General features: G+C 66.4%; 3 protein-coding genes across 8 annotated transcripts; 1 reads left to right on the top strand and 2 right to left on the bottom strand.

Moving 5' to 3' along the window:
- The first annotated feature begins 797 nt into the window (after positions 1 to 797).
- On the top strand, positions 798 to 4,702 carry GPR37L1 (G protein-coupled receptor 37 like 1). Its single transcript, XM_027976133.3, has 2 exons — positions 798 to 1,464; positions 3,445 to 4,702. The coding sequence occupies exons 1-2, from the start codon at positions 835 to 837 to the stop codon at positions 4,249 to 4,251; spliced, it is 1,437 nt and encodes a 478-aa protein (XP_027831934.1). The 5' UTR covers positions 798 to 834; the 3' UTR covers positions 4,252 to 4,702.
- Positions 4,703 to 8,384: 3,682 nt separating this feature from the next.
- Positions 8,385 to 14,378, bottom strand: ARL8A (ADP ribosylation factor like GTPase 8A). The gene is made up of 7 exons (NM_001162558.1): positions 14,256 to 14,378; positions 10,543 to 10,623; positions 10,289 to 10,362; positions 9,223 to 9,316; positions 9,019 to 9,086; positions 8,717 to 8,787; positions 8,385 to 8,434 (listed from the first exon to the last, which is right to left on the bottom strand). Exons 1-7 carry the CDS (start codon positions 14,376 to 14,378, stop codon positions 8,385 to 8,387), a joined length of 561 nt encoding a protein of 186 aa, NP_001156030.1.
- An 888-nt stretch (positions 14,379 to 15,266) lies between these two features.
- Positions 15,267 to 23,928, bottom strand: PTPN7 (protein tyrosine phosphatase non-receptor type 7). 6 transcript variants are annotated; one of them, XR_006055554.2, is made up of 11 exons: positions 23,874 to 23,928; positions 22,910 to 23,195; positions 22,328 to 22,511; positions 21,994 to 22,078; positions 20,835 to 20,911; positions 19,561 to 19,698; positions 19,241 to 19,351; positions 18,650 to 18,807; positions 17,526 to 17,639; positions 16,987 to 17,260; positions 16,716 to 16,829 (listed from the first exon to the last, which is right to left on the bottom strand). XR_006055554.2 is itself a non-coding variant. In XM_027976035.2 (10 exons), exons 2-10 carry the CDS (start codon positions 23,044 to 23,046, stop codon positions 16,736 to 16,738), a joined length of 1,098 nt encoding a protein of 365 aa, XP_027831836.1. In that variant the 5' UTR covers positions 23,047 to 23,195; positions 23,874 to 23,928; the 3' UTR covers positions 15,267 to 16,735. The 6 variants fall into 6 exon arrangements, 4 of the variants coding, with proteins under 4 accessions (XP_027831836.1, XP_042085429.1, XP_027831833.1 ...); XR_006055555.2 differs by having other exon boundaries at positions 17,526 to 17,634; XM_027976035.2 differs by lacking the exon at positions 16,987 to 17,260 and having other exon boundaries at positions 15,267 to 16,829.
- Between the last annotated feature and the right edge of the window lie 410 nt (positions 23,929 to 24,338).

Below are 24,338 nucleotides of genomic sequence, written 5' to 3'. Positions count from 1 at the left end.
AGTTCCTTCAGGGTGGCCTGGTTGGAGCTCCTTGTGTCCAGGGGACTCTCGAGAGTCCTCTCCAGCACCACAGTGGCATTGCCCAGGTCGGGGATTGCGGCCCGCCCCCTCCGAGGGGCAGCTGATGCGCACACGCAGAGCAGGGGGAGCAGAGGGCTGCCGCCTCATCTCCTCACCGCCGACCACCTGTCCTGCGTGTGCCTGGCCCTGGCACTTGACCGCTCTGGCCGCAGTTCCCATGGTTTCCACGTCTGAGAAAGAAGACTGTGGGTGTAGACCCTCTTCAGGATCCCTTTCCTGCTACGTGATCAAGGGGCTGAGTTTCAGCTCTGGAGTTGGACAGACCTGCAATTTGGATCCCGGCTGTGTGTCCTTGGGCAAGTTATTTGCTGCTGAGCTGCGGTAGCAACGTAAACACAGAGTATGATGGTTCTATCCAGCAGCCTGGCCCAGTGAGTGCTCATGAAGCCCAAGGCAGCAGCAGCAACTGCCTGTCCCCTGAGGCGGGGCGGGAGCCTTGTCCCCCAACCCCGTGTGCACGGCCGGACTGAGGGTGGGCGGCCCCGAGGGCCCCACAGGTCTGAGTGCTGCCACCCGTGGGGCCTGGGGAGGCGTGTTCTGCGGGCGGCACAGAGCGCCCTGTGTCCAGCAGAGGGCCCTGCCCTGTCCTGCCTGGCTGCCGCGGGCGGAGGGACGGGGGGTGACCACTGGAGCCGGCTGGCGATGCCAGACGCCCGCTGGGGGCGGGCCCAGCAGCCAGCTGCCCATCGAGCTGGGCCCGCACTCGGCCCGGCCTCGCCTCTGTGTGCGGGCAGCCGTGCCGCTCGTCCGGCCATGCGGTGGCTGTGGCCGCTGGGCGTCTCCCTTGCCGTGGCGCTGGCAGCCGGGCCCGAAAGGGCCCCTGGGGGCGTCCGCCTGCAGCAGGGTGGGCACCAGCCTGCGGCCCAGGAGCAGCCGGACCGGTCCAGGCGAGGAGCTGAGTGGGAGGACGCCAAGAGGTTGCAGCAGTACGTGCCCGAGGGGTGGGCTGAGTACCCCCGGCCCATCCGCCCCGCCGCCCTGCAGCCCACCCAGCCCCGGGTGGCCGCCAGCCCCTCCCCGGACTGGGCCAGAGAGACTGGGGGCAGCGGGCAGGAGCCCCGGGGCAACGTGACAGGGACGCCCGGCCGGCGCCTGCAGGTGCAGAACCCGCTGTACCCGGTGACTGAGCGCTCCTACGGGGCCTACGCCATCCTGCTGGTGGCCCTGGTGCTGTTCGCCGTGGGCATCGTGGGCAGCCTGGCGGTCATGTGCGTCGTGTGGCACAGCTACTACCTGAAGAGCGCCTGGAACTCCATCCTGGCCAGCCTGGCGCTCTGGGACTTCCTGGTCCTCTTCTTCTGCCTCCCCATCGTCACCTTCCACGAGATCACCAAGCAGAGGCTGCTGGGCGCTGTGTCCTGCCGGGCGGTGCCCTTTGTGGAGGTGAGTGTGTGGCCGAGGAGAGCCCACGGGATGAGGGCGGGGGAGCTGCCAGCGTGGGTGGAGAGGGTGTGTGAGGCCCCCCAGGTTGCTCAGGGCCCCCGCACCCCAGCCCGGCTCCCGCCCCCAGCAGCCTCAAGGCGGCCCCTTCTCTCCATGCTGAGAGCTCCCTCCCCTGCCTTAACCCCTCTGTCTTTCCACCCAAGAAATGGCTCTGCCCTGTGCCCCCTCTCTGCCCCTCAATTTCCTGCCCCCTCAATTGGTGCCTGAAGGGAGATTCCAATTCCCTGCAGAGCCCCACCCCCCGAACCAGTCAGGCCTGCACCCACTCCCGGGAGAGCAGACATGGAAGGGGAGGCCCTCGCTCCCCGCGACCCTCGTCCCTGCCGTCACCCTTGTTGCCTGCTCCATGCTCTGAAAGTGGAGCCCTGGTTCTGGGGCTGCAGCTGAGGCTGGGGCGCACTGGGGTGCCCCTGGGCAGGTCAGACCCCCTTTCCTGTTTCCTGTCTCCCAGCCGGGGGGTAGACCAGGCTGCCCTTCGCCTCTGGGCCCTCCCTCACTGGGTGCTGATGGGTGTGCAGACCAGGAGAAAGTGCAACCGAAGCAACGCCAAACACACCGAAACGAGGGCACTTGTGTGGGCACGGGAGGCCGCCGTGCGTGCAGCAGCACGGGATCAGCCAGCAGCCTTGAGCGTCGCTTACGGGGGACTCGGGGGAGCCGTGAGGGCTAGAGTGGCCGTGTCCCCCCAGAGCCGCTCTCCTCCCGAGGGCTGAGCGAGTGGGTGGCTGGCCTGAGCGTCTGAACGCTGCCGTCTTCCCGGTCCTCACCACGTCCCATGAACTAGTGATGAGTTCTCATCCGGACGGACTTGCTGAGGCTCAGCAGGCGGCACAGCCTTCTTTTGCCCTCCCCAGCCAGGGCGACCACCCAAAGGTGCTCAGACCTGAAGGGAGCCGCCCAGCTGGGCGCAGCTTTGCATGTCAGTTACCTGGAGCTCGGAGCCCTGCTGGGCCACGGGGGTCAGACACGGGGCCTTGGAGGCCGGCAGACCAGTGGAGTGACTGGGGTGGGGCACTTCACCTGCCCGGCCCCCTCATGGGTGACAGGTGATCCGCGTCACCGTGGCTGAGTGAACTCTCAAAGGACGACAGGTGTAACAGCTGGGCCGGTCTGCTTCTCCAGGTGGCCCGACCCTGGGCCTCTCCGGCAGGGCAAGGCAGGACAGAGAGCCTGCGTCTGCGTCCCCCAAGGCTACAGTGTGCTTGGAGTCAAAATGATTCAAGTGATGGTTTTTACTGGAAAGGTCTCAGGGGAGGGAGAGGGCGGCTCCCTGTGAGGCCTGTCTGCAGAGTTGTGGCCAAGGGGAGCCGGGCCCCGCCCAACTGGGATCCCGCACGCCTGCCCCCTCCGCAGCCTGGAGGACAGGTGGCCGTGAGCCCTCCCTGCAGGCTGGGTGTCAGTGAGAGGTGAGGGACAGATGTGCTGCTGGGCCCTTTCGTAGGGGCCCCAGGAGGCCCTGGAGCGGCGGAGTGAGCTGCAGGGTTCCGGGGGGCTGTTCTGGGAGGAAAGGAGAGGCTGTGTTGTTTTCCTCGGGCCTGCCCGCAGAGGGGCGGGGCCCCCACAGCACGCCCCAGCGGGGAGGGGAGGTTCGAGCGGGGAGCCCCCCTCTCCTGGCACTTGCCTCCTCTCTGCTCACAGGGCGGTCGTCCTGTGCTCTGGGTGAGCAGGCTGAGCCCGGGTGGGCCGGTCTGCTTCCCTGAGGGGCCCGACCCTGGGCCTCTCCGGCAGGGCAAGGCAGGACAGAGAGCCTGTGTCTGCGTCCCCCAAGGCTACCTGCCCCCTCCCCCACGCACGTGGGGGACACGGGCATCCACAGTCCAGCAGGCCCAGGACCCCTGCATCCCCGCATTCATCCTCGGACGATTCCTGAAGTCCCAGGAGCGTGGTGCTGACTCCCTCTCCCCACCCCGTGCCCCGCAGGTCTCTTCCCTGGGCGTCACCACCTTCAGCCTCTGCGCCTTGGGCATCGATCGCTTCCACGTGGCCACCAGCACCCTGCCCAAGGCCAGGCCTGTCGAGCCATGCCCGTCCATCCTGGCCAAGCTGGCCGTCATCTGGGTGGGCTCCATGACGCTGGCTGCGCCCGAGCTCCTGCTGTGGCAGCTGGTGCGGGAGCCCAGTCCCGCCACGGGCGCCGTGGACACGTGCGCCATGAAGCCCTCGGCCCACCTGCCCGAGTCCCTCTATTCGCTGGCCCTGACCTACCAGAGCGCCCGCATGTGGTGGTCCTTCGGCTGCTACTTCTGTCTGCCCGTGCTCTTCACGGCCACCTGCCAGCTGGTGACGTGGAGGGTGCGGGGCCCGCCGGGCAGGGAGCCGGAGAGCCGGCCGGGCCCGCAGGAGCCGCCAGGGGCCCGGGCCAGCAGCACCGTGGCAGGCCTGGCCGCCGTGCACGCCCTCTGCGCCCTCCCCGAGAACGTGTGCCACGCTGTGGCCGCCTACCTGTCGGCCGCTCTCACGCGCCAGACCCTGGAGCTGCTGGGCCTGGTCACGCAGTTCTCTGCCTTCTTCAAGGCGGCCGTGACGCCGCTGCTGCTCCTGTGCGTGAGCCGCCCGCTGGGCCGCGCCTTCCTGGACTGCTGCTGCTGCTGCTGTGGCGAGGGCTGCGGCGGGCAGGCGGCCCCCGGCGGCCCCCGAGCCAAGCTGCACACGGAGCTGGCCGCCCCCGGCTACTTCCACAAGCCCCGAGAGGCGCCGCCGCTCCTGGCCCTGGGCACGCCCTGCTGAGGCCCAGCCGGCCCGCGGTGGGGGAGCTCTGCCCAGAGGTGGGCTCAACTCCCTAGGCGGGGGTCCGGGCCTGCCGGAGCCCCTCCCTGCTGCGCCGGGGCCTGCCCACCCATGCGCTCACTGGGGTGGTGGTCCTGCAGGCCCTTAGAGCTGCCCTGAAACTCTCCGGAACCTCACCTGGCCCCCCCCCCCCGCCGCCCCGCAATCTGGAGCCTAACCGCATCGCCCGTGTGCCCCTCTCTGCACCATGCCCCCAGGACCGGGCTCCTCCCTGGGCACGGCCGGCCCCACGCTGCATGCCTCCTTTGGGTGCCATGCCCCCCAAGAGGACTCGTGTCTTCGTCCGCCTCCTCCTCCGATGTACCCCCGGTTGACCCATCCCCCCCGCCCCCCGCTCAGGCGCTCCCCCGTAGAAGGCCCTTCTTGGAAAACAATAAACTGGGTAGGACCAGCCCTGTGCCCGTGGGCTTTTCTTATGCCACATCCCGGCAGTGCCCAGATGCACCTGGACTTTGCCCTCCTGGCCACTGCCGGCCCCCCCGGTGTCCTGTCCAGCCTGGGGCACCATGACTTTGAGGGCAGAGTGAAAGGAAGGGCTTGGGGGCTGGGGCCCTGTGCCCTTGGTCAGGCCTGAACCCAGCCGTCCCCAGTAAGAAGGCTGGGAACTTATCTCCCACGGAGCACCCTCTCACTGCTCCTCCCTCCACACAAAGCCCCCGTTCGAGGGTCTGCCTCTGAGAACAGCTCTTGTCTGGCTTCTTAGAACGGACTGTTCAGCCCACAGACGACCCAGCCGCCTGCCCTCCGCCTGCCCCCACCCCACACCCTCCCCCCCGAGTCTTCTTTCCCCTCACTGGTTCCCCCCCGCAATGGGGGGCCTTCCAGAGGCCCCTGAGCCTCGTCTGGGCCCAGAGAGTTTGGCAAGGTCAGCCAGAGGGGCACCTTGGCTGAGGCCCCAGGAGCCTGCCCTCCCATCTGACATGCAGCTCTGGGTCTCCTGGAGGGGGTCCCCGCTGCCAGCTGTGCCTCGATCACCCGCGGGCCCAGGAGGGTCCCCAGGGCAGGGGCAGGGTGGTAGCGTGTCCGAGGCTCCCTTCTCCGCTGGTCACCCACCCACAGCCCTTGGCCTCAGCCTCCATCCCCCGCGCCCCGGGCTCTTAGCGGCCTTGTTCTCTCTCCCTGGCACTCACCCCCAGGACGGGTGACGCCGAGGGAGAGGGAGCCCGTTGCTAGGTGATGGCGCTGCCGGGTGCACTCTCTTTGTGCTGTGAGAGGCAGGCAGCCCCCACAGTGACTGAAGCCCCCAACCTCGTCTGCAGTAGCTTAGGACGGAGGGGGAGCAGGCTGGGGGTGGGCCAAGGGTAGGCCGGGTGCTGGGTGCCCTCCCCTACTTCCTCTCCGCACCCCCCCCCAGTCCCAGATGCACCAGCAGCTTCCTATGGGATATGGGGGGCGGTGAAATGGGGACGAGCCGGGCCGGGGGGGCCCACCACATCCTGTCTGGGGGCTCTGCCAAGGGGCACCCTTGCCTCTCTCAGCTCAGAGCCGTGCGAGGAGACGGCCCTGAGGCCCAGCTCGCCCTGCTGCCCCAGGCAGCCAACGTGAGTGGCTTGCAGGATTAGTCAGCCAGCAGGCCAGCGGGCCTTGGGAAGGAGCCACGGTCCCTCCGGCCTGGCCAGCTGGGGGAACAAAGCGGCATTTGTTGCTTAGGGGTCCCGGGCTGGTTGGCAGTGGTGAACAGTGGACTTGAGCTGGGTCTTTAGGGGACACCAGCCAGCTGGGAGGGGGCCAACTCACTGAGCCCCCCACCCTCCCCCACACCTACAGTGAGAATTGCCTCCCTTGGGCAGACTGGACGCAGGTCCTGGACCCCAGTGAAGCGGGACGAACCCCTCACAGAGGCCTGGAGTCACTGGGGGCCTGAGACAGGACTCCTAGAGCTCCGGGCAGGAGGCCCAGCATCCAGCACCTTCCTTCCCGTCCTCCCCTGGGGGTGCAGTTCTGCAGGGCGGCAGAGGGCCCCACCCCCACCGCGGTGCATGAATCTGCCGTCTGTCCTATAGGCGCCTGCTGTGTGCCCTGGGCAGGTGGGTGCCTGCTGGCTGGTGAGCAGCTCACCCTGTCTCAAGTCCTGCCCTTCTTGGAGGACATGGGAAGGCAGGTCACTGGGTCCCCCCATCCTGTTCTCCAGACCGTGGGGTGCTGGTCCTGCCCCAGCGCCCCAGGCCACGGCATCGCCAGCCACCGAGGAGCCAGGAGGACCAGCCTAGCCCTGGACCCCCTTGCCCATTCCCGAGGGGCTGGTCAGCGCGCGCGCACGCTCAGTTGTGTCTGACTTTGCACTCGCTTGGATTGCAGCCCACCAGGCTCCCTGTCCGTGGGATTTTCCAGGCAATACTGGAATGGGTGGCCAATTCCTCCTCCAGGGGATCTTCCCGACCCAGGAAGATCTAGTCTCCTGCATTGCAGCCGGATTCCTTACCACTGAGCCACTTGGGAAGGCACCCCAAAGTCACCTGGCTCCATTTGCCAAATTCCAGCAAACTCCGCGGCAGTGGGGACACTGCCTCCCTTTCGTTCTGATGAACGGAAGGAGCCTCCAGGAGAAAGCACGGAGGACGTACGGAGCTCAGAGCCACCAGGGGAGGCCCGCCTCACAGGACCCTGGAAGCTGCTTTCTCTCAGCGGAGGATGGATGAAGCCTGCATGTAGGGCCGTCCCATTTCTGGGCGGAGGGGAGCCCAGTGGGGCGGGGATTACGGTAAAACTGGGTCAAGATGGCCCCGGATTCGGGAAGGATTTTCGAGAAGCGGGGCGCAAGGCTCTGAGCTGCTTTGGAGGTGAGGGGGGCGGGTCTTGGTGGAAGGAGGGAGGGTGCGGCCTCTCCTGGGAAACCAGCAGCCCTGACACCAGCGGGCGGAGCGGGTCGGCTGCGGGCTCCGCACGCGCCCCAGGGCCCTTCACTGGCTCCGCCCGCTCGGGCTGCAGGCGGAGCTTGGAGGCACTGCGCGCGGCATCCCGCGCGGAGGCGCGGCCGGGCAGGTGGTGACACCGGCGCCCTCGGGGCCGCTGGCAGCTCAGAGCCGGGGACCAGAGGAGGCGGCGGCAGGCAGGAGCCGGGCCGCACGCGGGGGCCGCTCTGTAAAGAGCCATTGTGTGTCCGGAGCAGCGCGTGCCTCCCGCTGGCTGGGTGCGCCCGGGTGGAGGGCTGGAGTCCTGAGCCTGCTGGGCCACCGGGGGCAAAGAACCCACACCGTGCAACCCCCCAACACAAAATTGTCGTTTATTCTTGTTAGGAGGCAAAAAAATGTACAGTTACAAGAATCATCTTCCAAACAGAGGTTAAATATGAGCAGAAAAGTGTAAAAAAGGAATAGGGACATCACTTTACAAATCATTAAATTAAATAAACCAACAGAAAACAAAAATCCAAAGAACCAACCCCCATGCCGAGTTCTCTCCTTGTGCAACTCTGCAAAATGAGAACAGAAAGTGAGGTGGCCCGCGGAGGAGGGGGCCTGAGGGGCAGGAGCCGGAAGCCGGCGGCCCGGCGGGGAGGGCGGGCGGCGGGGGTGCCTGGGAGGCGGCCCCTGCCCTCCGCCCGGCTGGGGCCGAGCGGGGAGTCCCTGAAGGCTCCCGTCTGCCTGTGACATCCAAACACTGCAGGGATAGATGAGGCTCGGGACGGCCGCCCCTGCCAGGCTGGTGCCTTTCCGGGCGGCCCGGCCCTAGCCGACTCCCGGCTCCCTCCTGCTCTCTCCACCGCCCCCTCCCTGATCCTGGCTGGGCCCTGCAGCATCAAATGGTTGATTTTAGTCTTTGCTTAAATTAAAAAATTAAAATATATATACATATATATACTGTACACACAGGACAGTAACAGTGTGGGAAAGGGGAGCGGAGAGGGGCGGGGGCGGAAAACGGAGCGGGGAGGGGGAGGTTAGGGGGCGGGCGGGAGCCATTCATTTTACAGTCAAATCAGGAGTTCAAACCTCAGCAGAACGGGACTCTGGGGCCCCCGGAGGACCCTCCCCGCACTGAGTAGGGAGGGTGGGCTTGGGGGGCTGCAGGGGGAGGGGGAGCTCGGCTTCAGGCCGGGAGGCGGCCCCTGGTCCGAGGGCGCGGCCACGGTCTCAGCTTCTCCGCGACTTTGAGTGCTGGATAAGCCACTGCAGGGTGATGTCTGGGAGACAAGGGGGCGGGTCACAGGGCTTCGGGGCTGCTTCTCTTGGGGAGAGCGCACACGGGGGGCGGGGGGGCTGCAGCTGGGGTCACCCCAAGGGCGTCCCAAGCCCAGTCTCAACGTCAGACCTGCTCCGAGCCTCGCAGGCGACAGAGACCCGGGGAGCTCGCCCAAGACCGCACACCAGGGGGGCAGGGCGGGGGCTTCTTGCCGCCGATCCCACCCGGGGAGCCCGGGGCCTCCCCTCCCGCCCCGCCCCGCCCCGCGGACCCCCGCACCCACCGATGTTGTCTTTCTCTTTGCAGGAGATGGAGTAGCAGCATATCTCTCGGTCCTGGATGGCAGACAGGCTCCTGCGGGACCACGCAGTCTCCTGAAGCTGCCGCCGCGGGGACTGGGGGCTTAGGGCCGGCAGGGGACCTGGGACTTGGGGGGGCGGGGGGCGGGAGGCGGGGCGGGGGGAGGGGGAGGGGCGGGGGCGGGAGGCGCGCGAAGGGCGGGCCCGCGGGCGCCACCGCGCGGCGGGTGCCGGAAGCGCGCGAGCCCCTCGCTCCACGCCGCGGGCAGGGGCGGGGCCCACTCACATTTTCTCGATCAGCTCCTTCTCATCCAGCGCTCCCGGGAGGTCTCGCTTGTTCCCGAGGACGAGCACCTGCCGCGAAGAGAGGACAGGGCTCGGACCAGGGCTGCCGCGGCCCGGCCGCCCTGGAGGGGGTGGGCCCGGGGGCCTCCACACCGCCCCACCCGCGCAGAGCCGGGCCCGCCCGCCCCCTCCACGCGGGGCTGACCGGGATGCCCTGCAGCTGGGGCTTGTCCAGTAGGTTGTGGAGCTCATTCTTGGAGGCCTCAATCTTCTCTTGGTCAGCGGCGTCCACCATGTACCTGGGGGACGGCAGGTGGGGATGCAGTTGACCCCACAGGCCGGGGTGGGAGCGGGAGCTGCCACCTGGGTGGGCTCAGGAAGGGGCTCCGATGGGACAACCTGCACGGACTACGGGGGGCCTGCCCGCGTCCCGCCCCGGACAGACCCCGGAGAGGCTGCTGCTCGCTCGGCCAAGCTCGGCAACACGGGTCCTGTGAGATGAGACCCGAGTCCTTCAAAGAGTGACCCTCTTCTGTTCTCATGGGAGGACTAGACGAGGGGGGAGAAAGCTGCAAAGCAGGCTCTAACAGACTTTATGCTCAAAACACTTTTAAAGAAATCACACTGGGGAGTTTCCTGGTGGTCCCGGGGGGTTAGGACTGGGAGCTTCTGCTGCAGGGGGTACCGGTTCCATCCCTGGTCCAGGAACTAAGATCTCGCATACCACGTGGCCAGAAAACTTAAAAAATAATAATAACAGTAATAAAAAATCAGGTTACAGGGTGTAAGGCCACAACGATATGCTTTACAACAAAGGGGATAGAGCCAGTATTTTGATGTAACTGTAAATGGAGTATTACCTTTAAAATTGTATAAAAATTTAAAAGTCAACTTAAAAACAATGAAAGCTAAACGATCGTTTGGGCACATATGTATCTTGTGGTGGTTGCTATTTTTTTAAAAGCAAGGGAGGGAACTCCTGGCAGTCTAGCGGTTTGCCAAGGGCCGGGGTGAGGGAGACGAAATCCTGCAAGCTGTGTGGTGCGCCAAAAAGGAAAAAGGAAAAAAAGGTGAGGGAATGAACCGCTAAATCACATAAAATTCACGACATAGGTGAGTCTGAGTCGGGGGAGGTCCACGCGGAGGCTTCCGCACGAGGCGGTGGTGATTCCGGTCTCAGGCTGGACGGTGGGCGTCCAGAGGGTCCGTCTTAGCAAAGGCAAGCCAGAGCGCGGCAGGGGCTCGCGCGGCCGGGGGGCCCGCGCACTCACACGATGGCGCTCACTCCGCGGCAGTAGCGCTCCCACATGCTGCGGAAGCGGGGCTGTCCCCCGATGTCCCAGAGCTGGAGAGAGGGCGGGGCGTCAGCGGCGGGCTTCCCCCCAGCCCCGGGCGCCCCCCTCTCCCGGGCTCCTCGGCTGCCGGTTCCCTGGGCCCCAGGCCCCCAGCTCCCCTCTGCCCGGGGCTCCGCGGCGTGGGCGCCCGGGCTCCTTTCTGCCCACTGCCGGCCCCGGCCCGCGCGCACCTTGATGGTCACGTTCCCCTTGGTGATCTTGCGCATGTTGAAGCCCACAGTGGGGATCATGTCCTCGTTGAACTGTCCTGACTGGAAGGGAGAGTCAGAATTGGGAAAGGGGCAAAAACGGCAGGCGCCGATGGGCGGCCCCTGCGGCCACGGACCAGGCAGTGGGGAGCCTCTCCTGCCTCCCTCTCCCCATCTATCCTCTGCAGGAGCAGGTGGGTGAACAGCCGAGGTTCACACTTGCGCAGGCAGTGAACGCTCATGTTAAGTCCGGGAGGGCAGGTCAGCCACACCCCACATGCAACAGGCAGCAAGGCGTTTCTGGGCTTCTTTGCGCTGTACCCATTTGTAGGATGGGCGGTCCTCCCTGGGACCTCGCCAGGCCGAGAGCTCCTCAGGGACTAACTCCATTTCCCACAACCCAGTTTCAGATTCTAACAATTCTCACTTCTCCCCTCTAAACTGTCTCCATGATCTCTAGATTGTTCTAGCCACAGGCCTCTAACAAGGCCTACAGTCAGACTTGGACGGAACTCCGCCCAAGGCTGTCTCCAGAAAATAACCCTCTGCTCCCCCCAGGACATAGGCTGAAGGCAATGCGGCTTCCTTAACCCTGAACCTGAGGGGACAGCCTTGCTCCTCTGTGATGCCACCTTTGGTGGTGGCAAGTGTCATTTGCCTCCGGCCACACCATGTGGCCAGGGACTCTGGTCACTGGCCACAGTGGGGACACGGTGCCTTCTTGTTCAGAGCCTGCGAGCGTGAACCAAGTCCCCGGGGCCCAGCTGAGTGAGACAGACGGATTTCCTTTTCATCTTCAGGAGTCATCAAGGCCCTCGGACATGAGCAGGGGCCGCGCAAGACGCATGCTGGGGATGAGGCGGATCGAGGGGCTTCAGAGACCCTGAGAGAGCACACAGTGTGTCCACGCACATTGGCGAAAGGGTCTCTGGTTTCTGTCAGATATCAAAAGGGTCCAAGAGCCTCTAAAAGTGAGGAAACTCAAGGGAAAGGGAGCGCCCTGAGGAGGTGGCTTCGCTTTTGGCTGAGGAGGGCGATGGATGTGTGGTTACCCTCTGCAGAAGCCGGCAAGGCATGGGGGGCGCACCCCTGCCCCGAGCGGCTAAGAACAGAGAGACGGAGGATGGAAGCCCACTTCTCACTTGCCACTCTTCATGGAGGAGCTTGGACAGACTTCTGACCTCTCTGGGCCTTGAAGTTTCCTTCTGTGAAATGGGGCAGAGGGGTTTGGCTTCCTAGAAAGTGGCCAAGAGGGCTCACAAAGAGCTTGGAAATGGTTTCCATACATGAGGAACCATCACTGCTCCCTGGCGACCAGAACACCCACAGGCTCTCATAGAAATGAAAAGCCTGGCAGAGGAGGGTGCTAGGAGGACCCTCAGGGGGGCAGGCTCCCTGCCCTGGGATTTCCAGGTCAGCAGTGAATCAGAGCTAAGCTGGAACCAGTCGCAACTTCATTTCCCAGCTAAGGCCTCAGATCTCACAAGCTCCTCCTTGAAGGTCAGCAGGAACCCTGAAGTTGTCTAGTGGAGCGCCCCCTCAGACTTGAATCCCCTCTAGCTCATCCTTCCTGGGTTAGCTACAGCACTCTGAAGTTCTTTATGAGTCAAAAATCCATCTTCCCAAGTTTACCCCTGGGTACCCCAAGATCAGTTCTCCATTGGACAGTCATTCACACCTCAAAGTATTTGAAAATATTTGTCCTCTAGTTTCCCCTGGGCAAAACACCTCCTACTTGCGGGCAGCACAGCCTTCTCAGAGCTTGGGAAGCTGGGGTTCGGGTTCTCAGGAGCACCGGAAGTCTCTCAATGACGCTGCCCAGCTCACATTAGCCCGCTGAGCAGCTGACACATAAACTCAATTTCTATCCTCAGTCAGACTCATAGAGTGAGCAGAAAAATCAAATGGGGAAAAGCTGAGACAAAGGCCAAATGAAGAGGCCAGCGGGATTCAGAAGGTCAGTGGTGGGCACAAGGGCAGAGCCCAGGGTCCGGACTCTGTTTCTTTCTGAAAGACACTCCACTGAGATCATAGCCGGGTATGGCCCCAGAGGAGCTGAGAACTCTGGACTTGCCCAGATGTGGGCACTCCCACTGCGGCCCACAAGGATGGGTGTCCTGGGAAGCCTCTTTCCAGGGAATCGAGGTTGCACTTTGGGGGGGTGCAAGCGAGGTGGCACACTTCGTGCCGTGAAGATGAAGGTGTGGCCAGGGGCGGGCGGCAGCCTCCCTGTGCACCTCAGACACTCCTGACCCTGGTGGTGGAATCTGAGACTCTGGGATTCCGCTCTGACCTGCCAGAGCCTCCTGCTCTCTGGACACGACCAGGACACAGGAGCGCCTGGGCGCCTGCAGATCCCTGCCGGGAACATGGCTTTGTAGCCGCTCCAGGAGGAGCGTGTCCCTGGGTACCAGAGGTGACGCCCAGGCTGAGCCACGAGAGCAGCGGCAACCGGCCCCTCCCGGCCTCACCGCGGTCATCTCCCAGCCAGGCACCTGGCCCCTGCTCCTGGAGCCCGAGCCCAGGCTGACGCCAGGTCTAACCAGGGGTCTCCCTCGGAGGGCAAGAGCCTGGACAGATAGGAGCCCAGACACCATCCTGCCAACAACCCCAGCCTGGGCCCCACGAGCTTGTCCTGCTGGGTGAGCGGCCAGGAGCCCCGGGGCAGAGGTCATCACAAACACGTTCAGGAAAGGGAGCCAGTACCCAAACACACTATCTGGGGAATCTAACCCCAGCCTCCCTCCACCCTTCCCTTCGAGGGTGCGCAGAACCGGCAGGGGAGGTACCCAGGCCGGCGGGCACACTTCTCCGCTGACCCATCTCATGCACGCCCGGTCTACGGTTCTCAGAAAACCCAGGCAGAGCACAAGCCGAGCCCTGCCCAAGCCGCCCTCAGCCCCAAGGGGCCCAGCGCAGCCGGCTCACAAACGCCTGCCAGGCCGCGGCCTCCACTGCGGTTCAGCTTGTCTTCCCCTTTTCTGAGACACATTTTAATTCCTTCCCCACCACCGCCTTGACTCTGAAAGGCTCACACTCGCCCACCCGGGTCCCGGAGCCACTCACCCCTCTGTCCTCAGAGCGGACCTGCCCCCCCCCCCCACCTCCACCCCATCCTCTGGGTCCCCACCTCCTCTGCAACTTCCGGGCCAGGCGGGGCCTCGGAGCTCCTCGGGGTGCCGTCCATCCCCCCCGGACCTCCAACTGGGCAGAGGTTCCCGTAGAGGAGGCGTCTGGGATGGAGCCCTGGGCCCCGGGTGGTTTCCGCTCCCCCCAGAGCATCCCTCTCCCCACCACCATTAATAGCGCCAGGGTTTCCCCTTCCGGCCAGGCGGGGTTAACCCCCCGGGGTGGGGCTTGGGCCGCCGGGCCCCCCTGCCCAAGCCGCAGGGCATGCCACCCCGCGACCCTCCCCGCCGCAGGCCCTGCACTTTCGCCCCGTCATGCGCCCGGCTGCGGTGCGGAAGGCGGGCCGTCTCCGCGGGCGGCGGTCCCTCGGGCCTCGTGACACCCTCGGAGCCGCCAGTCCCGGGCCTGGGCCGCGTCCCCTGTCCCCCGCCCCCCCGCGCCCTCGGTGCCATCCCGGCCCGGGCGTGCGCCGCCGGGGCCCCGGGGCCGTGCTAGGCCCCGCGCCTCCAGCCGGGCGGGGACCCGCTCAGCCCGGCGCGGCGGGGGCTCGGGGCCGGCGGCCGTACCGCGATCACGTTGACGAAGGTGGTCTTGCCGGAGTACTGCAGCCCGACCAGCGTGAGCTCCATCTCCTCCTTCCAGAACAGGGCCTTGAACCAGTCCAGCAGCTTGTTGAACAAAGCGATCATGGTCGCTGCGCCGGCCGCGCCTGGTGCCGGCCCCCCGCCGCCCCTGGTGCCCTCGCGCTGCGGCCGGAGCGGCCCTCCCCGGTGCGGCCCGGCTCCGGGCTCGGTGCGGGCGGAGGCTCGGCAGGAGCGCGCGGCGGCCGACGACTCGCTGCCGGGATCGGCGCGCCGATGGGTGTGGCCTCGGCGCGTCCTTCCCCCCGCCCGGCCGCCGTCCTCCTCGGCGCCGTCCTCCGGCTCCGCCCGCGCGGCCGGCGGCCCTGCTCGCCCCCGAGCGAGCGCGCTCCTCCGCGCCAGGCCGGCGGGCCGAGCCGCGGAGCGTTGGGCGGGGCGCGCCGGGCCCGCGGGCGCGAGGCGGGGCCTGGGGAAAGGAGCTCCGGTTGCTTTTCCCCTTCGCGAGCTGCCGCGTGCTGACGGGCACTCGTCCGGTCTTGCAGGCAGTGGGTCGGAGGTGGGCGAGGGCGCCGTCCAGCGGGAGCATTTCCAGGGTGGACGAGGGTGGAGGTCTCTGAGATCTTTTGTTCCCTGGGTCCTGGCCTCTGAGCAATCTTTGGGTACCGAGCCCCGATCTCTCAGAGGGTACCCCGCGGAGAGGAACAGCCGCCAGTGAGCGCTTGTCAACCACGATGTACCAGAACCCCCTGCTTATAAGCCTCTGGCCCAGAGAGGCTTTTACTAGGACCACCGTATCCTAGGCAGAGAAGATCCTGCCAGGCGGTTTCTCGTGCGGCAGGCTCGTAGCGGATGGAAAAGCTGGCCTGGGCTGGGTAAAAGCCACAGCTGCGCTCGGGAGAGCCACCGGCGGGGGCGGGCCTGCGAGGGGCTGCTGCCCCTGGGGGCCCAGCGGCCACCCCGCCTTGGCGGCATCTCAGTGTTCGACCTCCACGTGTGTTCATGTGTGTCCAGGCTTTTAATCAAAGGCGCGTAAACTTTCAAATAGCAACCATACCTGCAAGCCCACCCGAGATGACCCCATGATCAGCTGCCAGAATGGTGCGATCGCGGGGTCTCGCCTGCGGAGCGACCTGAGTGGTTACGTTGCCTTTCTAGTCCCTGCTCTTGGTGAGCTTCTCTCTAGCTCCCAAGGAACACCTCTGTCTCCCCGGCCCCCCCACAAGCCCACTCCAGAGTCGCTGCTCTCTCTGTCCCTGGAAGGGCTGTGAAAGTGCACGGTCTGGGGTCAAGAGCGGCCGCCTGTCTCTGCTCTATGGGTTCTTACCCTAACTGATGTGAAGGGGCCGCGGAGGCCTGAGGACAAGAAGCCTTTATCCCCCACCTGTTACTCTACAAGGCCTGTCCTCGGGTCTGGACAGGGGCCCGCCGCCACGTGGCAGCTTTCCTCCCGGGGAGTCTGAGCTTCATGGGGAGCAGGAGTGCCTCTCGAGGGCAGGAAAGCTTCAGGAGGAGTGAGGTCCCTCCTGGGGGGTGGTCAGCCCTGAGACTAGGCCTGGGGGGCCCTGGGCCTCGAGCTGATGAGACGCAGAGGGCAGTTAGCTCTCCAGGGTGAACTGTGGCGGCCCCTGTTCAGCCTGAGCCCCTGGCCCACACAGGTGCTTTAATCCAGGATGCTGGTGGAAACAGGCGTGCGGTCCAGGCGTGCTCTGCAGGGAGAAGGGTGTGGCGGGGCTCTTGTCTGGAGTCGGGCGGTGCTCTCGGCTCCTTGCTCAGCTCTTGTGTTCTTCCCGGGTACTCGCATCTCTTCTGAGGCTGGCAGGCAGGCTGAGGACGTAGGGTCTCCCAGGAGAGTGGGTGGGGCAGGTGGCTGGCAGGTACAGAGGCAGGGGCAGCAGTCTGGACCCCGGGGAGGTGTTCCCACACTTTCCTTCTTCTAGAGACTTCAACTGTTCGGTCTGGTCACTTCTGTAGCCTGTTCCCCAGACCCCGGTGCGAGCACGGGGCTGGTCTGGTTCTTGCTCTCTTGGGGTGTCCGGCCTCTGATGGGTGAGAAGGCAGAGTCCCTGGCAGGATGCTGGGGACGTAGCTAAGGCAGCACCAGGCTTCTCCCAACTCCGGCCATCGGCCTGTTCTCGGGCTGGACCGGGGTAGGTATGATCTTGGGGTCACACTCTTGCCAGCCCCAGGCAGGGGGTGCAGCTGGAGCAGCTTGTGGGCACCCTCAGGTTGCTCTGCCCTGGTGGTCTGAGGAGGAGACCCAGGCTCTCACATGGGGGCCACCCCTGTGTCCACTGGGGGCCTCTCCAGGGGGCAGGGGCGTGGGCAGTGCTCAAGAGCTGGTGTCTGGCCTCCTCCTCACTGGCCAGCTTCTGGAACTCCAGACAGGCCCCCTGGGGATTCCCCAGGTCACGAGGCCCCCTTTCCCCAGGCCTGGGGAAGCGGCCCCGGGCAGGGAGGGCTCCGGGTCAGGGGCTGGGCTCCTCCGGCAGCTGGGCGGCGAACAAGGCCAGGGTGTGGTGCAGGAACTGGTACTGCTCTGCCGTCTGGATCATGCCCCCCCTGCGGGCAGAGACGCACATGCCTGAGCTGAGGCGGTCGGGGACAGCCCGGCCCTCCCGAAGGCCTCTGGGGCCTCCTCCCGGGGGCATCCTCTCTGCCTCCCCCCGCTGCCCCCACCATTCTGTCTGTCTCCCCCCACTGCCCCCGCCGTCCCCACCCGGGAGGAGGCCCCACGTGGCAGGGGTCTTGGAAGCAGTGATCCCCCAGACGTCCTGTCCCGGTGCTTCCCCAGCGGTGAGCTCACTCCTCGTAGCAGCTCCCCGGGGAGGGGGACACTGTCTCTCTGGGTAAAGAAGTGGGGGCCCAGGAGGCGCAGAGACGCTCAGGGGGGTGCACCCCATCTCTTGTCTCTACGCCAGTGAACTTGTGCAGCTGCCTGTGGCTGTCTTGTTTCCAGAACCAACCATCCACTGTCTCCCCACCTGTCCCCCCTCCGAGAAGGGTATTTGGAAAAATGGAGACAAGAAACAAAAAAAGGCGGAAAGCTCAGGTGAATCCTATTTAATAGAGTGTCCTATTTAACTGTAGCATCCCCCAGCTAAATTCTAAACGGAGATTCTGGCCTGGGTGTAAGGTGCTAAGCTCTTGAAGCCCAAGGGGCCCGTTTTCTCCCACAGGAAATACCCAGAGCCTAAGGGCCTCCAGGAGGCATGGGGCCACTCACCGTGTCCTCACCCCGCTTAGCCAAGCACCCACCTGTCCAGCCGCAGCTGGCACACAATGCCCAGGATGTCCACCTCCCCTCGGGCCTTCAGCTGTTGGCAGCCGATGCGGGTGGCGATGAAGCAGCCGGTCCGGCCGATCCCTGCGCTGGGTCCAGGGGTCCAGGGCGGGGCAGGGCGGTCACAGGGGGCAGGCGGGCGGGGAGGGCAGCGGCCACGCCGCTGGGCCAGCCAACGCCCTCTGATGGCGCTGCTCGCCCCTGGCCTGCCCGTCCTGCCCCGAGTCCTCTCCCCTGCTCCGCCCTGCCCCCTTCCCTTCTTCAGGAAGTCTCCCCTCCCACGTGAACCCGACCCCCAGCACCAGCCGGCTGCGGCTGTGGAGGGTCCACAGCCCCCTGCCTGTGCTTGCAGCCATGTGAGCTCCTGAGGACGGGCCTCCCGAACACTCTGCCTGTCTCTGTCCCTGCCTCACCCCTCCGTCCGCCTGCCTCTTAGCCCGAGGCCCTGGGGCTCTTCACCGGCACACCTGGGTCTCTGGGCCTGTCATGTGAGGCCCCTCATCTGCCCGGCCACTCTTACCCTCCAGACTCTCAAGCCCGCCCGCGTGTCCTCGGCCCCGCACCCTGACTGCCCCCAGCCTCACGTCAGGCCTTGGGAGCTGCAGCCCCACCCACCGGGGTGCTCCCTGCTCCTCCTCCACTTGGTGCATTCACCTTCCAAGTCTTAGCTTGGCCTAGAGGTCCTTCCTCCCGGAACGCCTTTTCTGGCCAAAGTCTGGTGGGGGCGGCTTGGTTCTGTGCCACCCCCCCCACCCCGTCACGTTTCATCACGCTGAGCCCTGCTCATCTGCCGTCTTTCCCACCAGACCGTGGAATTGGCAGCGACCAAACGGCCTTGCTCACACCATCCCCTCGGCATCGAACTCTGCGCCCGGCAATAACAGGCTTGGAGTGGACATCTGTGGACTGCATAAGCCACCCTGGCGGCAGGGAGCGGGTTTGTCTCCTCCCGCGGGGCGGGGGCTGCCTCTCTGGACTGTGCCTGGGTGCCCGGCCCACACGTCCGTGTTCTGCAGTTGCTGGGTGAGCTGGAGATCGCGGTGTGAGTAAGGCCCAGGCCAGCCCCCGCTCCCCTGGAGACCCTCTGAGGGGCCCGTACCTGCAGTGGACCACGATGGGCCCAGGGTGGGCAGCGACCTCCGGGCTGTCCTCCACCTCGGCCACCAGGCGCAGCAGGGGCCCCGCCGATTCTGGGGTCTGGTGGTCGGGCCAGGCCGAGAAGAGGATGTGCTTCAGGGCGCGGCGCTGCTCCTGGTGCTGGGCGGGGGCAGGACGTGAGAAGGGGGCAGCGGAGACCTGTGTTCAAGTCCCGGCCCTGCCGCCCACCAGCACAGGCCTGTGGACGCGTCCCCTTAGCCTCACGTTCTTCGCCTCGAGCACGGGGCTGTGATGCTCCGAGGCCAGAGAGCCGCTTTGGAGGGCAGAAGGCGCCTCTGGTGACGGCAGCTTAGGCTTCACGTGTTGTTAAGCCTCTCATCAAACTGCCGGGCGCCCTGCAGCAGCGACTCCAGAGCCCGCCCTGCTTTCCGTAGGGACGGTGGCGCCTGCCCTGCCCGGGATGGCACCCGCGTCCCTCTTCCAGGCCCAGGCAGCTCTGCAGGCGTGGGTTCAGGCAGGTCTCCCTGAGCAAACCCGAGACTCCCAGGGGATGTCCAGGGAGGGGTAGCCCGGCCCCCGCGGCCCCAGGCACCTGGATGGTCAGTGTCCGCACGGTGTACTCTGGGCGCTCCCGCACGTCCTGGACGCGGACGCGGAAGGGCCCGTAGGTCTCCTCCTCGGCGGGCCAGTAGTGGGCGCACTTCTGGGGGGGGGTGCTGGGAGTCAGGGGCAGGGCCTGTCGGCTGGGTCAGGGGCCCCCCCCAGGCGTCGCCCTGCCCCCCGGTGGGCTTGACACCCGCCCCCCGCCCCCCGCCCCCCGCCCCGGCTTCTGGCTGGGGTGGCCTCCGTGCCCTGTGACTCAGGGACTGACAGGTGTCCTCGGGCCCCGGAGCCCAGCCTGGAGCCGCCCACCTCCTTGCCCTCTCGGAGCTGCGTGAGCATGATGATGAGGGGGGCCTCCTCCTGCCACACCATCTCCCAGAAGTCCGACACTGTGTTGGGCATGGGGCCCTGGGTGGCGATGTAGGCCTTGTCCTGCCCGCCGTAGCCCTGTGGGAGGGGAGGTGGGTGGTGAGCGCGGGCCTGGGCTGGCCCGGACACACGCGTCAGGGACGCACACGCCAGGAGCCCCGCGCTGGCCGGGATAGCCAGCAGACCGCGCGTCATGCCCACCCAGCCGCGCTGGCCGCTGCGGTGCAGGTCAGACTCGACGCAGCGTGTTGCGTTGAGGCTTTCCGGGCCCCCGTGACTGGCCCCTTCCTTCCTCTGCCTTCTACTAGCACCGAAGGTGGGGAGGACCGTTGCCCTTTGGCTTGCTACTTAGTGGAGTTTGCCGCAAGGCGTAGCACTCCCCTGCCAGCCCTTTTTCTCCCCTTCAGGCTCCTCCTGCTCCTCAGGGGACGGGGGATCCAGACCATTCCCTGGCCCACGCTTCACCCCTCAGGCCCTTAGTTCAGTTCAGTTCATGTCTGACTCTTTGCGACCCCATGGACCGCAGCACGCCAGGCCTCCCTGTCCATTCCCAACCCCTGGAGTCTACTCAGACTCCTGTCCATCGAGTTGGCCACGCCATCCAGCCACCTCACCCTCCGTCGTCCCCTGCCCCTCCCGCCTCCAGTGTTGCCCAGCATCGGGGTCTTTTCAAAAGAGTCAGTTTCTCCGCATCAGGTGGCTGATGCGGGCTATTCACCTCCGCTCCCGGCCGGTGTCCCACCCACTCAGAGCCACGGAGGGCTCGCGTCTGCGCCTGCCGCCTCCCACCCTGCAGGCCGGAGGCTGGGCACTGGGCACTGGGGACAAGTCTAGGCGTGGAGTCCACCTGGCCTCCCGGCCTCTGGTTCCTTAATTCCTTGACTTAAGCTGCCTCCGAGAAGGAGGGGCCGCCTGGAGTAGCGAAGGCAGAGGGGAGGGAGCTGGCCGAACGCCTCACTGGGCTGCGGACCTGGGAGTCTTGGGCTGGAGTGGCCAGGGCAGCTCTCCACGGAGAGGCTGGCAGGTGTGGAGGACCAGGGGCAAAGGGGACTGGGGTCTTCCTTCCAGCTCCTGACGTCTGCTGCGTGCATCCTGGCCCGTTCCAGCAGCTTACGGGGTTGGAGCCAGGACACCAGGGGCTCCGCTGGGCTGGGTGGTGTCCTGGGGCGGGGGTGGCTCTGGACACAGCACCCCCTTCCCAGCCAGGAACTCACCCGAATGTAGTTGGCGTTGATGTAATCCCCGTCCTCCTGGCTCTCTGCCCGACCCAGACAGACTCGGCTCTGGGGGTCTAGAAGGGAAAACCAGCAGAGGTCAAAGAGCGACCAGCAAAGCAGCCACATCCAGGGCCGGCGAGAGGACAGCCCTATGCCTGTTGAGGCGCCCTCGAAGAGCAGGGGGTCGCAGAGCGTTCCTGAGCAGCAGAGGCCTGAGGCCAGGGCAGTGCGGGGAGGCCTCGGGCGGTGCCAGCAGGACGGACCGGCGGCAGGGGGCAGCTACTGAGCATTCCAGCCTGAGGGTCAGAGAGGGGCGGAGAGGGGTCACAGCAATAAAAACGGAGAGAGATGTTCGAGGAAGAGCTTTTCCTGAGCGACCCCACTGGAACTCAGGCTCCATCCCACACCCGCCTGACCCCTTGAGTCAGCCTCTAAGGGGGCCTTTCTTCAGCTCCAGTCCGGGCCCGATGAAGACGCTGGCTCCCAGGGGCCAGCTGGTCTGGGTGGAGGGCACCTCGGGGCCCAGAGCAGGCTGCCCCCATCCCTTCCGTGGGCACTAACAGGCTAGCAGCGGGCTGCGGCCTCCAGACTGGGGGCTGCTGGTCAGATAAGGCTGCTCTTCGCGGAGCAGGGAGGAGACCTCGTGGTCAGCGGGCCTCGTGGTCAGCGGGCCCCATGCGTGCCTCCAAATACAGGAGGTGCTGACCCGGGTCTGTCAGCCCCATGAACCCTGCCTGCCGCCTCCTGCTCTGTCTGAGATCCTCAGCATCTCTTGGGAGCCGTCCAAACGGGGCTTGTCCCCTGCAGACAGTGCGGGCCGTTTCCCAGGCAGGAGGAACAGGAGGAAGGGGGTTGGTGCGCCTGACTATGTGACCTCAGGTGAGCTACGCGGCTTCTCTGTAACTCGGTTTCCTCATCTGTAAAACGGGGGTCAGGGCAGCACACACCGCCTACCCGGGGCCGCGCTGAGCAGTGCTGGCCCATGGTCCGGGCCTAGTCTCAGGCTGGCGTGATTTCTGCCCCCCTTCCCTGGCCAGGGCCAGGCGGGGGCACCCCTCTGTCAGAAGAAGAGGCCCCACGCGGGGCAGCCCCCTCCTGGCTGGGGCTGCGTCTTGCCCTCTGAGCGCCTCCACCCCGGCCCCACCGCAGTCCTTACTTGGCAAGATGGTCTTATATCGGTCCTTGGAGGCATGGCCAGGAATATTCAGGTCTTCGGGGCTAACGAAGTTTGAGGGGATCCTCTGGCGGGGGCGGGGAGTAGGTGTGTGAGCAGCAGCCCCCTTCCCGGCCTCCCTTCCCTCACTCCTCTGGTGGAGGGGCCCCGTTCCCTCCTGGCATCGGGAGGCAGGTCTGGATGGGGTGCAGGGAGAGGGTGGAGCCGTCTCCTTCCTGGAGCCCCTGGGGTTCTGTCTCCCAAGGGCCCACGGGGACAGGCCTGCCAGCTGCTCCTGATCCAGAGGGGCAGTGACTCGGGGGGCCCTCGTTCTCACCAGGAATTCCTCTTCCAGCTGCGTGGGGCTGGGCGGCCGGTGCTGCAGGGCCTGCCGGCTGAGGGGGCGTCCGGCGGAGCGCAGGAAGTGCAGCGTGACCTCCTGGGGCGTGCGCACGGAGCAGATGGGCTCCACGGCCCCCAGGGACCGCACATCCAGCATCAGGGCCACGTTGGAGCCGCGCCTGCAGCAGGGACAGCGTGGTCGGCCTCAGCAGCCACGGCTGTCCCGGCACCGCTGACGGCGGGCTCCCTGTCTCCTCGCCACCCCGAGGCCCAGGCCCCCGGCACCCCTGCCCCTTGTTGGCCAGTGAGGAGGCTCCAAACCCAGCTGCCGCCTCCAGATGCCCCCACTTCCCATTCCTGGCTCGGCCCCTAAAGCTCAGGCCCACACCCAGGCCTGGAGGCTCCGGGCCCCTCGAGGGGTGCTCAACCCAGCCTGGGGCTTGGGGCGCAGGCGCAAAGCTGACACAGATATGCAAATGAGCAGTTTGGTTTCCTCCGCCTGGGGAGGCGCGGGGGTCCCGCCGCAGGGGCAGCGGGGGGCAGCGGGCTCGGCCAGGCCTTCCTGAGAGGGTCTCACCTCTCCTGCAGCCGGACGTGCTTCCTGGCTGGGGCCTGGTCAGGCGGAGGCTGGGTCATGGCTGCCTCCGAAGGCGACTGTGAAGGCGACGGGGAGGCCGGGGCGGCGCTCTGGAGCAGCCCCCGGGCCGGGACCATGCTGGGGGCGCGCCCGGGAGCTCACACGGCCATGTGGCCTGGCCTCTGGGCTGTTGGGTGGCCTTCTGCCCTTGGGCACCTCGGGTCTTCTCGCTCTTCCGTTGTTCCCCAGGAAGTGGCGGCGTCGCTCTGTGGGAAGGCCAGGATCTCTGCAGGGGCGTAGAGTGGCGGCCGCCTGGGGTTAGCGCGGGGGCGAGATAAAGGGTCACGACGGGGGCCGAGATAGGACAGATCCGGAGGAATCCGGAGGGGCAGGGGCTGGGGGGTGGGCGGCGTGCAGCCGTTCTGGGTGGAGGGTGGGCTCACGACCCTGGCTTTGCAGGGGCCTCCTCTGGACAAGAAGGTGGACCTCCGGTGTGCTTAGGGCAGCCGGCCCTTCCACCCAGGGTCGTCCCGGCCTCTGGGGTCTCCGGCCCGGGAGGGGGCCTGGGGGTGCTGGCTTCCTCCCGCCCATCCCCCGCCCGCCGCAGTAACTGTCACAGGAAGTGGCCTCACCGAGCCACAGCTGGGGGCACAAGCCGGGTGCCTCACCGAGGGCACGGCCCACCTCCAGGCCAGGGCCCGGCTTGGAGCTGAGAGGGGTGCTGGGGTCGCCGCACCCATGGGGTCTGAGTGGGCAAGGGCGGTCACAGCAGGACGCCTGTCTGCCCTCCCCGCCCCGCCATGCCCGCGCGCCCTTGGGGCCATCAGCGGCGGCGGCGCCCCTGCCCACCTGGCGCGGGACCCCCTGGGCGCCCTCCTGCTTGCCCTCCCGGGGCCGCCCTCCCGGCCCTCCGTGTCCCTCAACCCGGGGCCCCAGGGCTCCTCCCCGCCCCGCAGGTGCTTACGAGGCGGCTGTGTCCCCAGGCGCCTCTCGCCAGCTGTCTGCCTGTCTGTCGGTGTGTCTCAGGGCTGGGGAGGCCTCAGGAAGCCCGCTTCCTCCCCCCGCCCCTCCTCGCTGCCACCCACGCACACCCAGCTGCCTATTGCCACCAGCGGGCCAGTGGCCTCCCGCCTCTGACCCCGCGGCCCAGCCTGTCCACACCTTGGCCACAGCCCGGCCCTGACCACTGCCTCCCCTGCAGGGCTTCTCCTCCGGGCTCTGGTCGCCTCTTGCCTCTGCCTGCTTGCTGGGGGAAGCGGGGCCGACCCCCACCCCAGGCTGCCCCCCGGAAGCCCTTGCCCCTTCAAGCTGCGGGAATCCCAGCAGGAACAGGGAGAAGCAGGCACACACGGGGATGGGGAAGGGGGGCAGGAGTCTCTCTCCATGAAGGGAAAGGCTCAGGCCAAGCCACAGGGTCAACCTCAGGCCC

The sequence above is a fragment of the Ovis aries genome, chromosome 12, assembly GCF_016772045.2.
Source record: "Ovis aries strain OAR_USU_Benz2616 breed Rambouillet chromosome 12, ARS-UI_Ramb_v3.0, whole genome shotgun sequence".
In the NCBI taxonomy this organism is placed as follows: Eukaryota; Metazoa; Chordata; class Mammalia; order Artiodactyla; family Bovidae; genus Ovis; species Ovis aries.
This window is presented reverse-complemented; position numbering and strand designations above follow the sequence as displayed.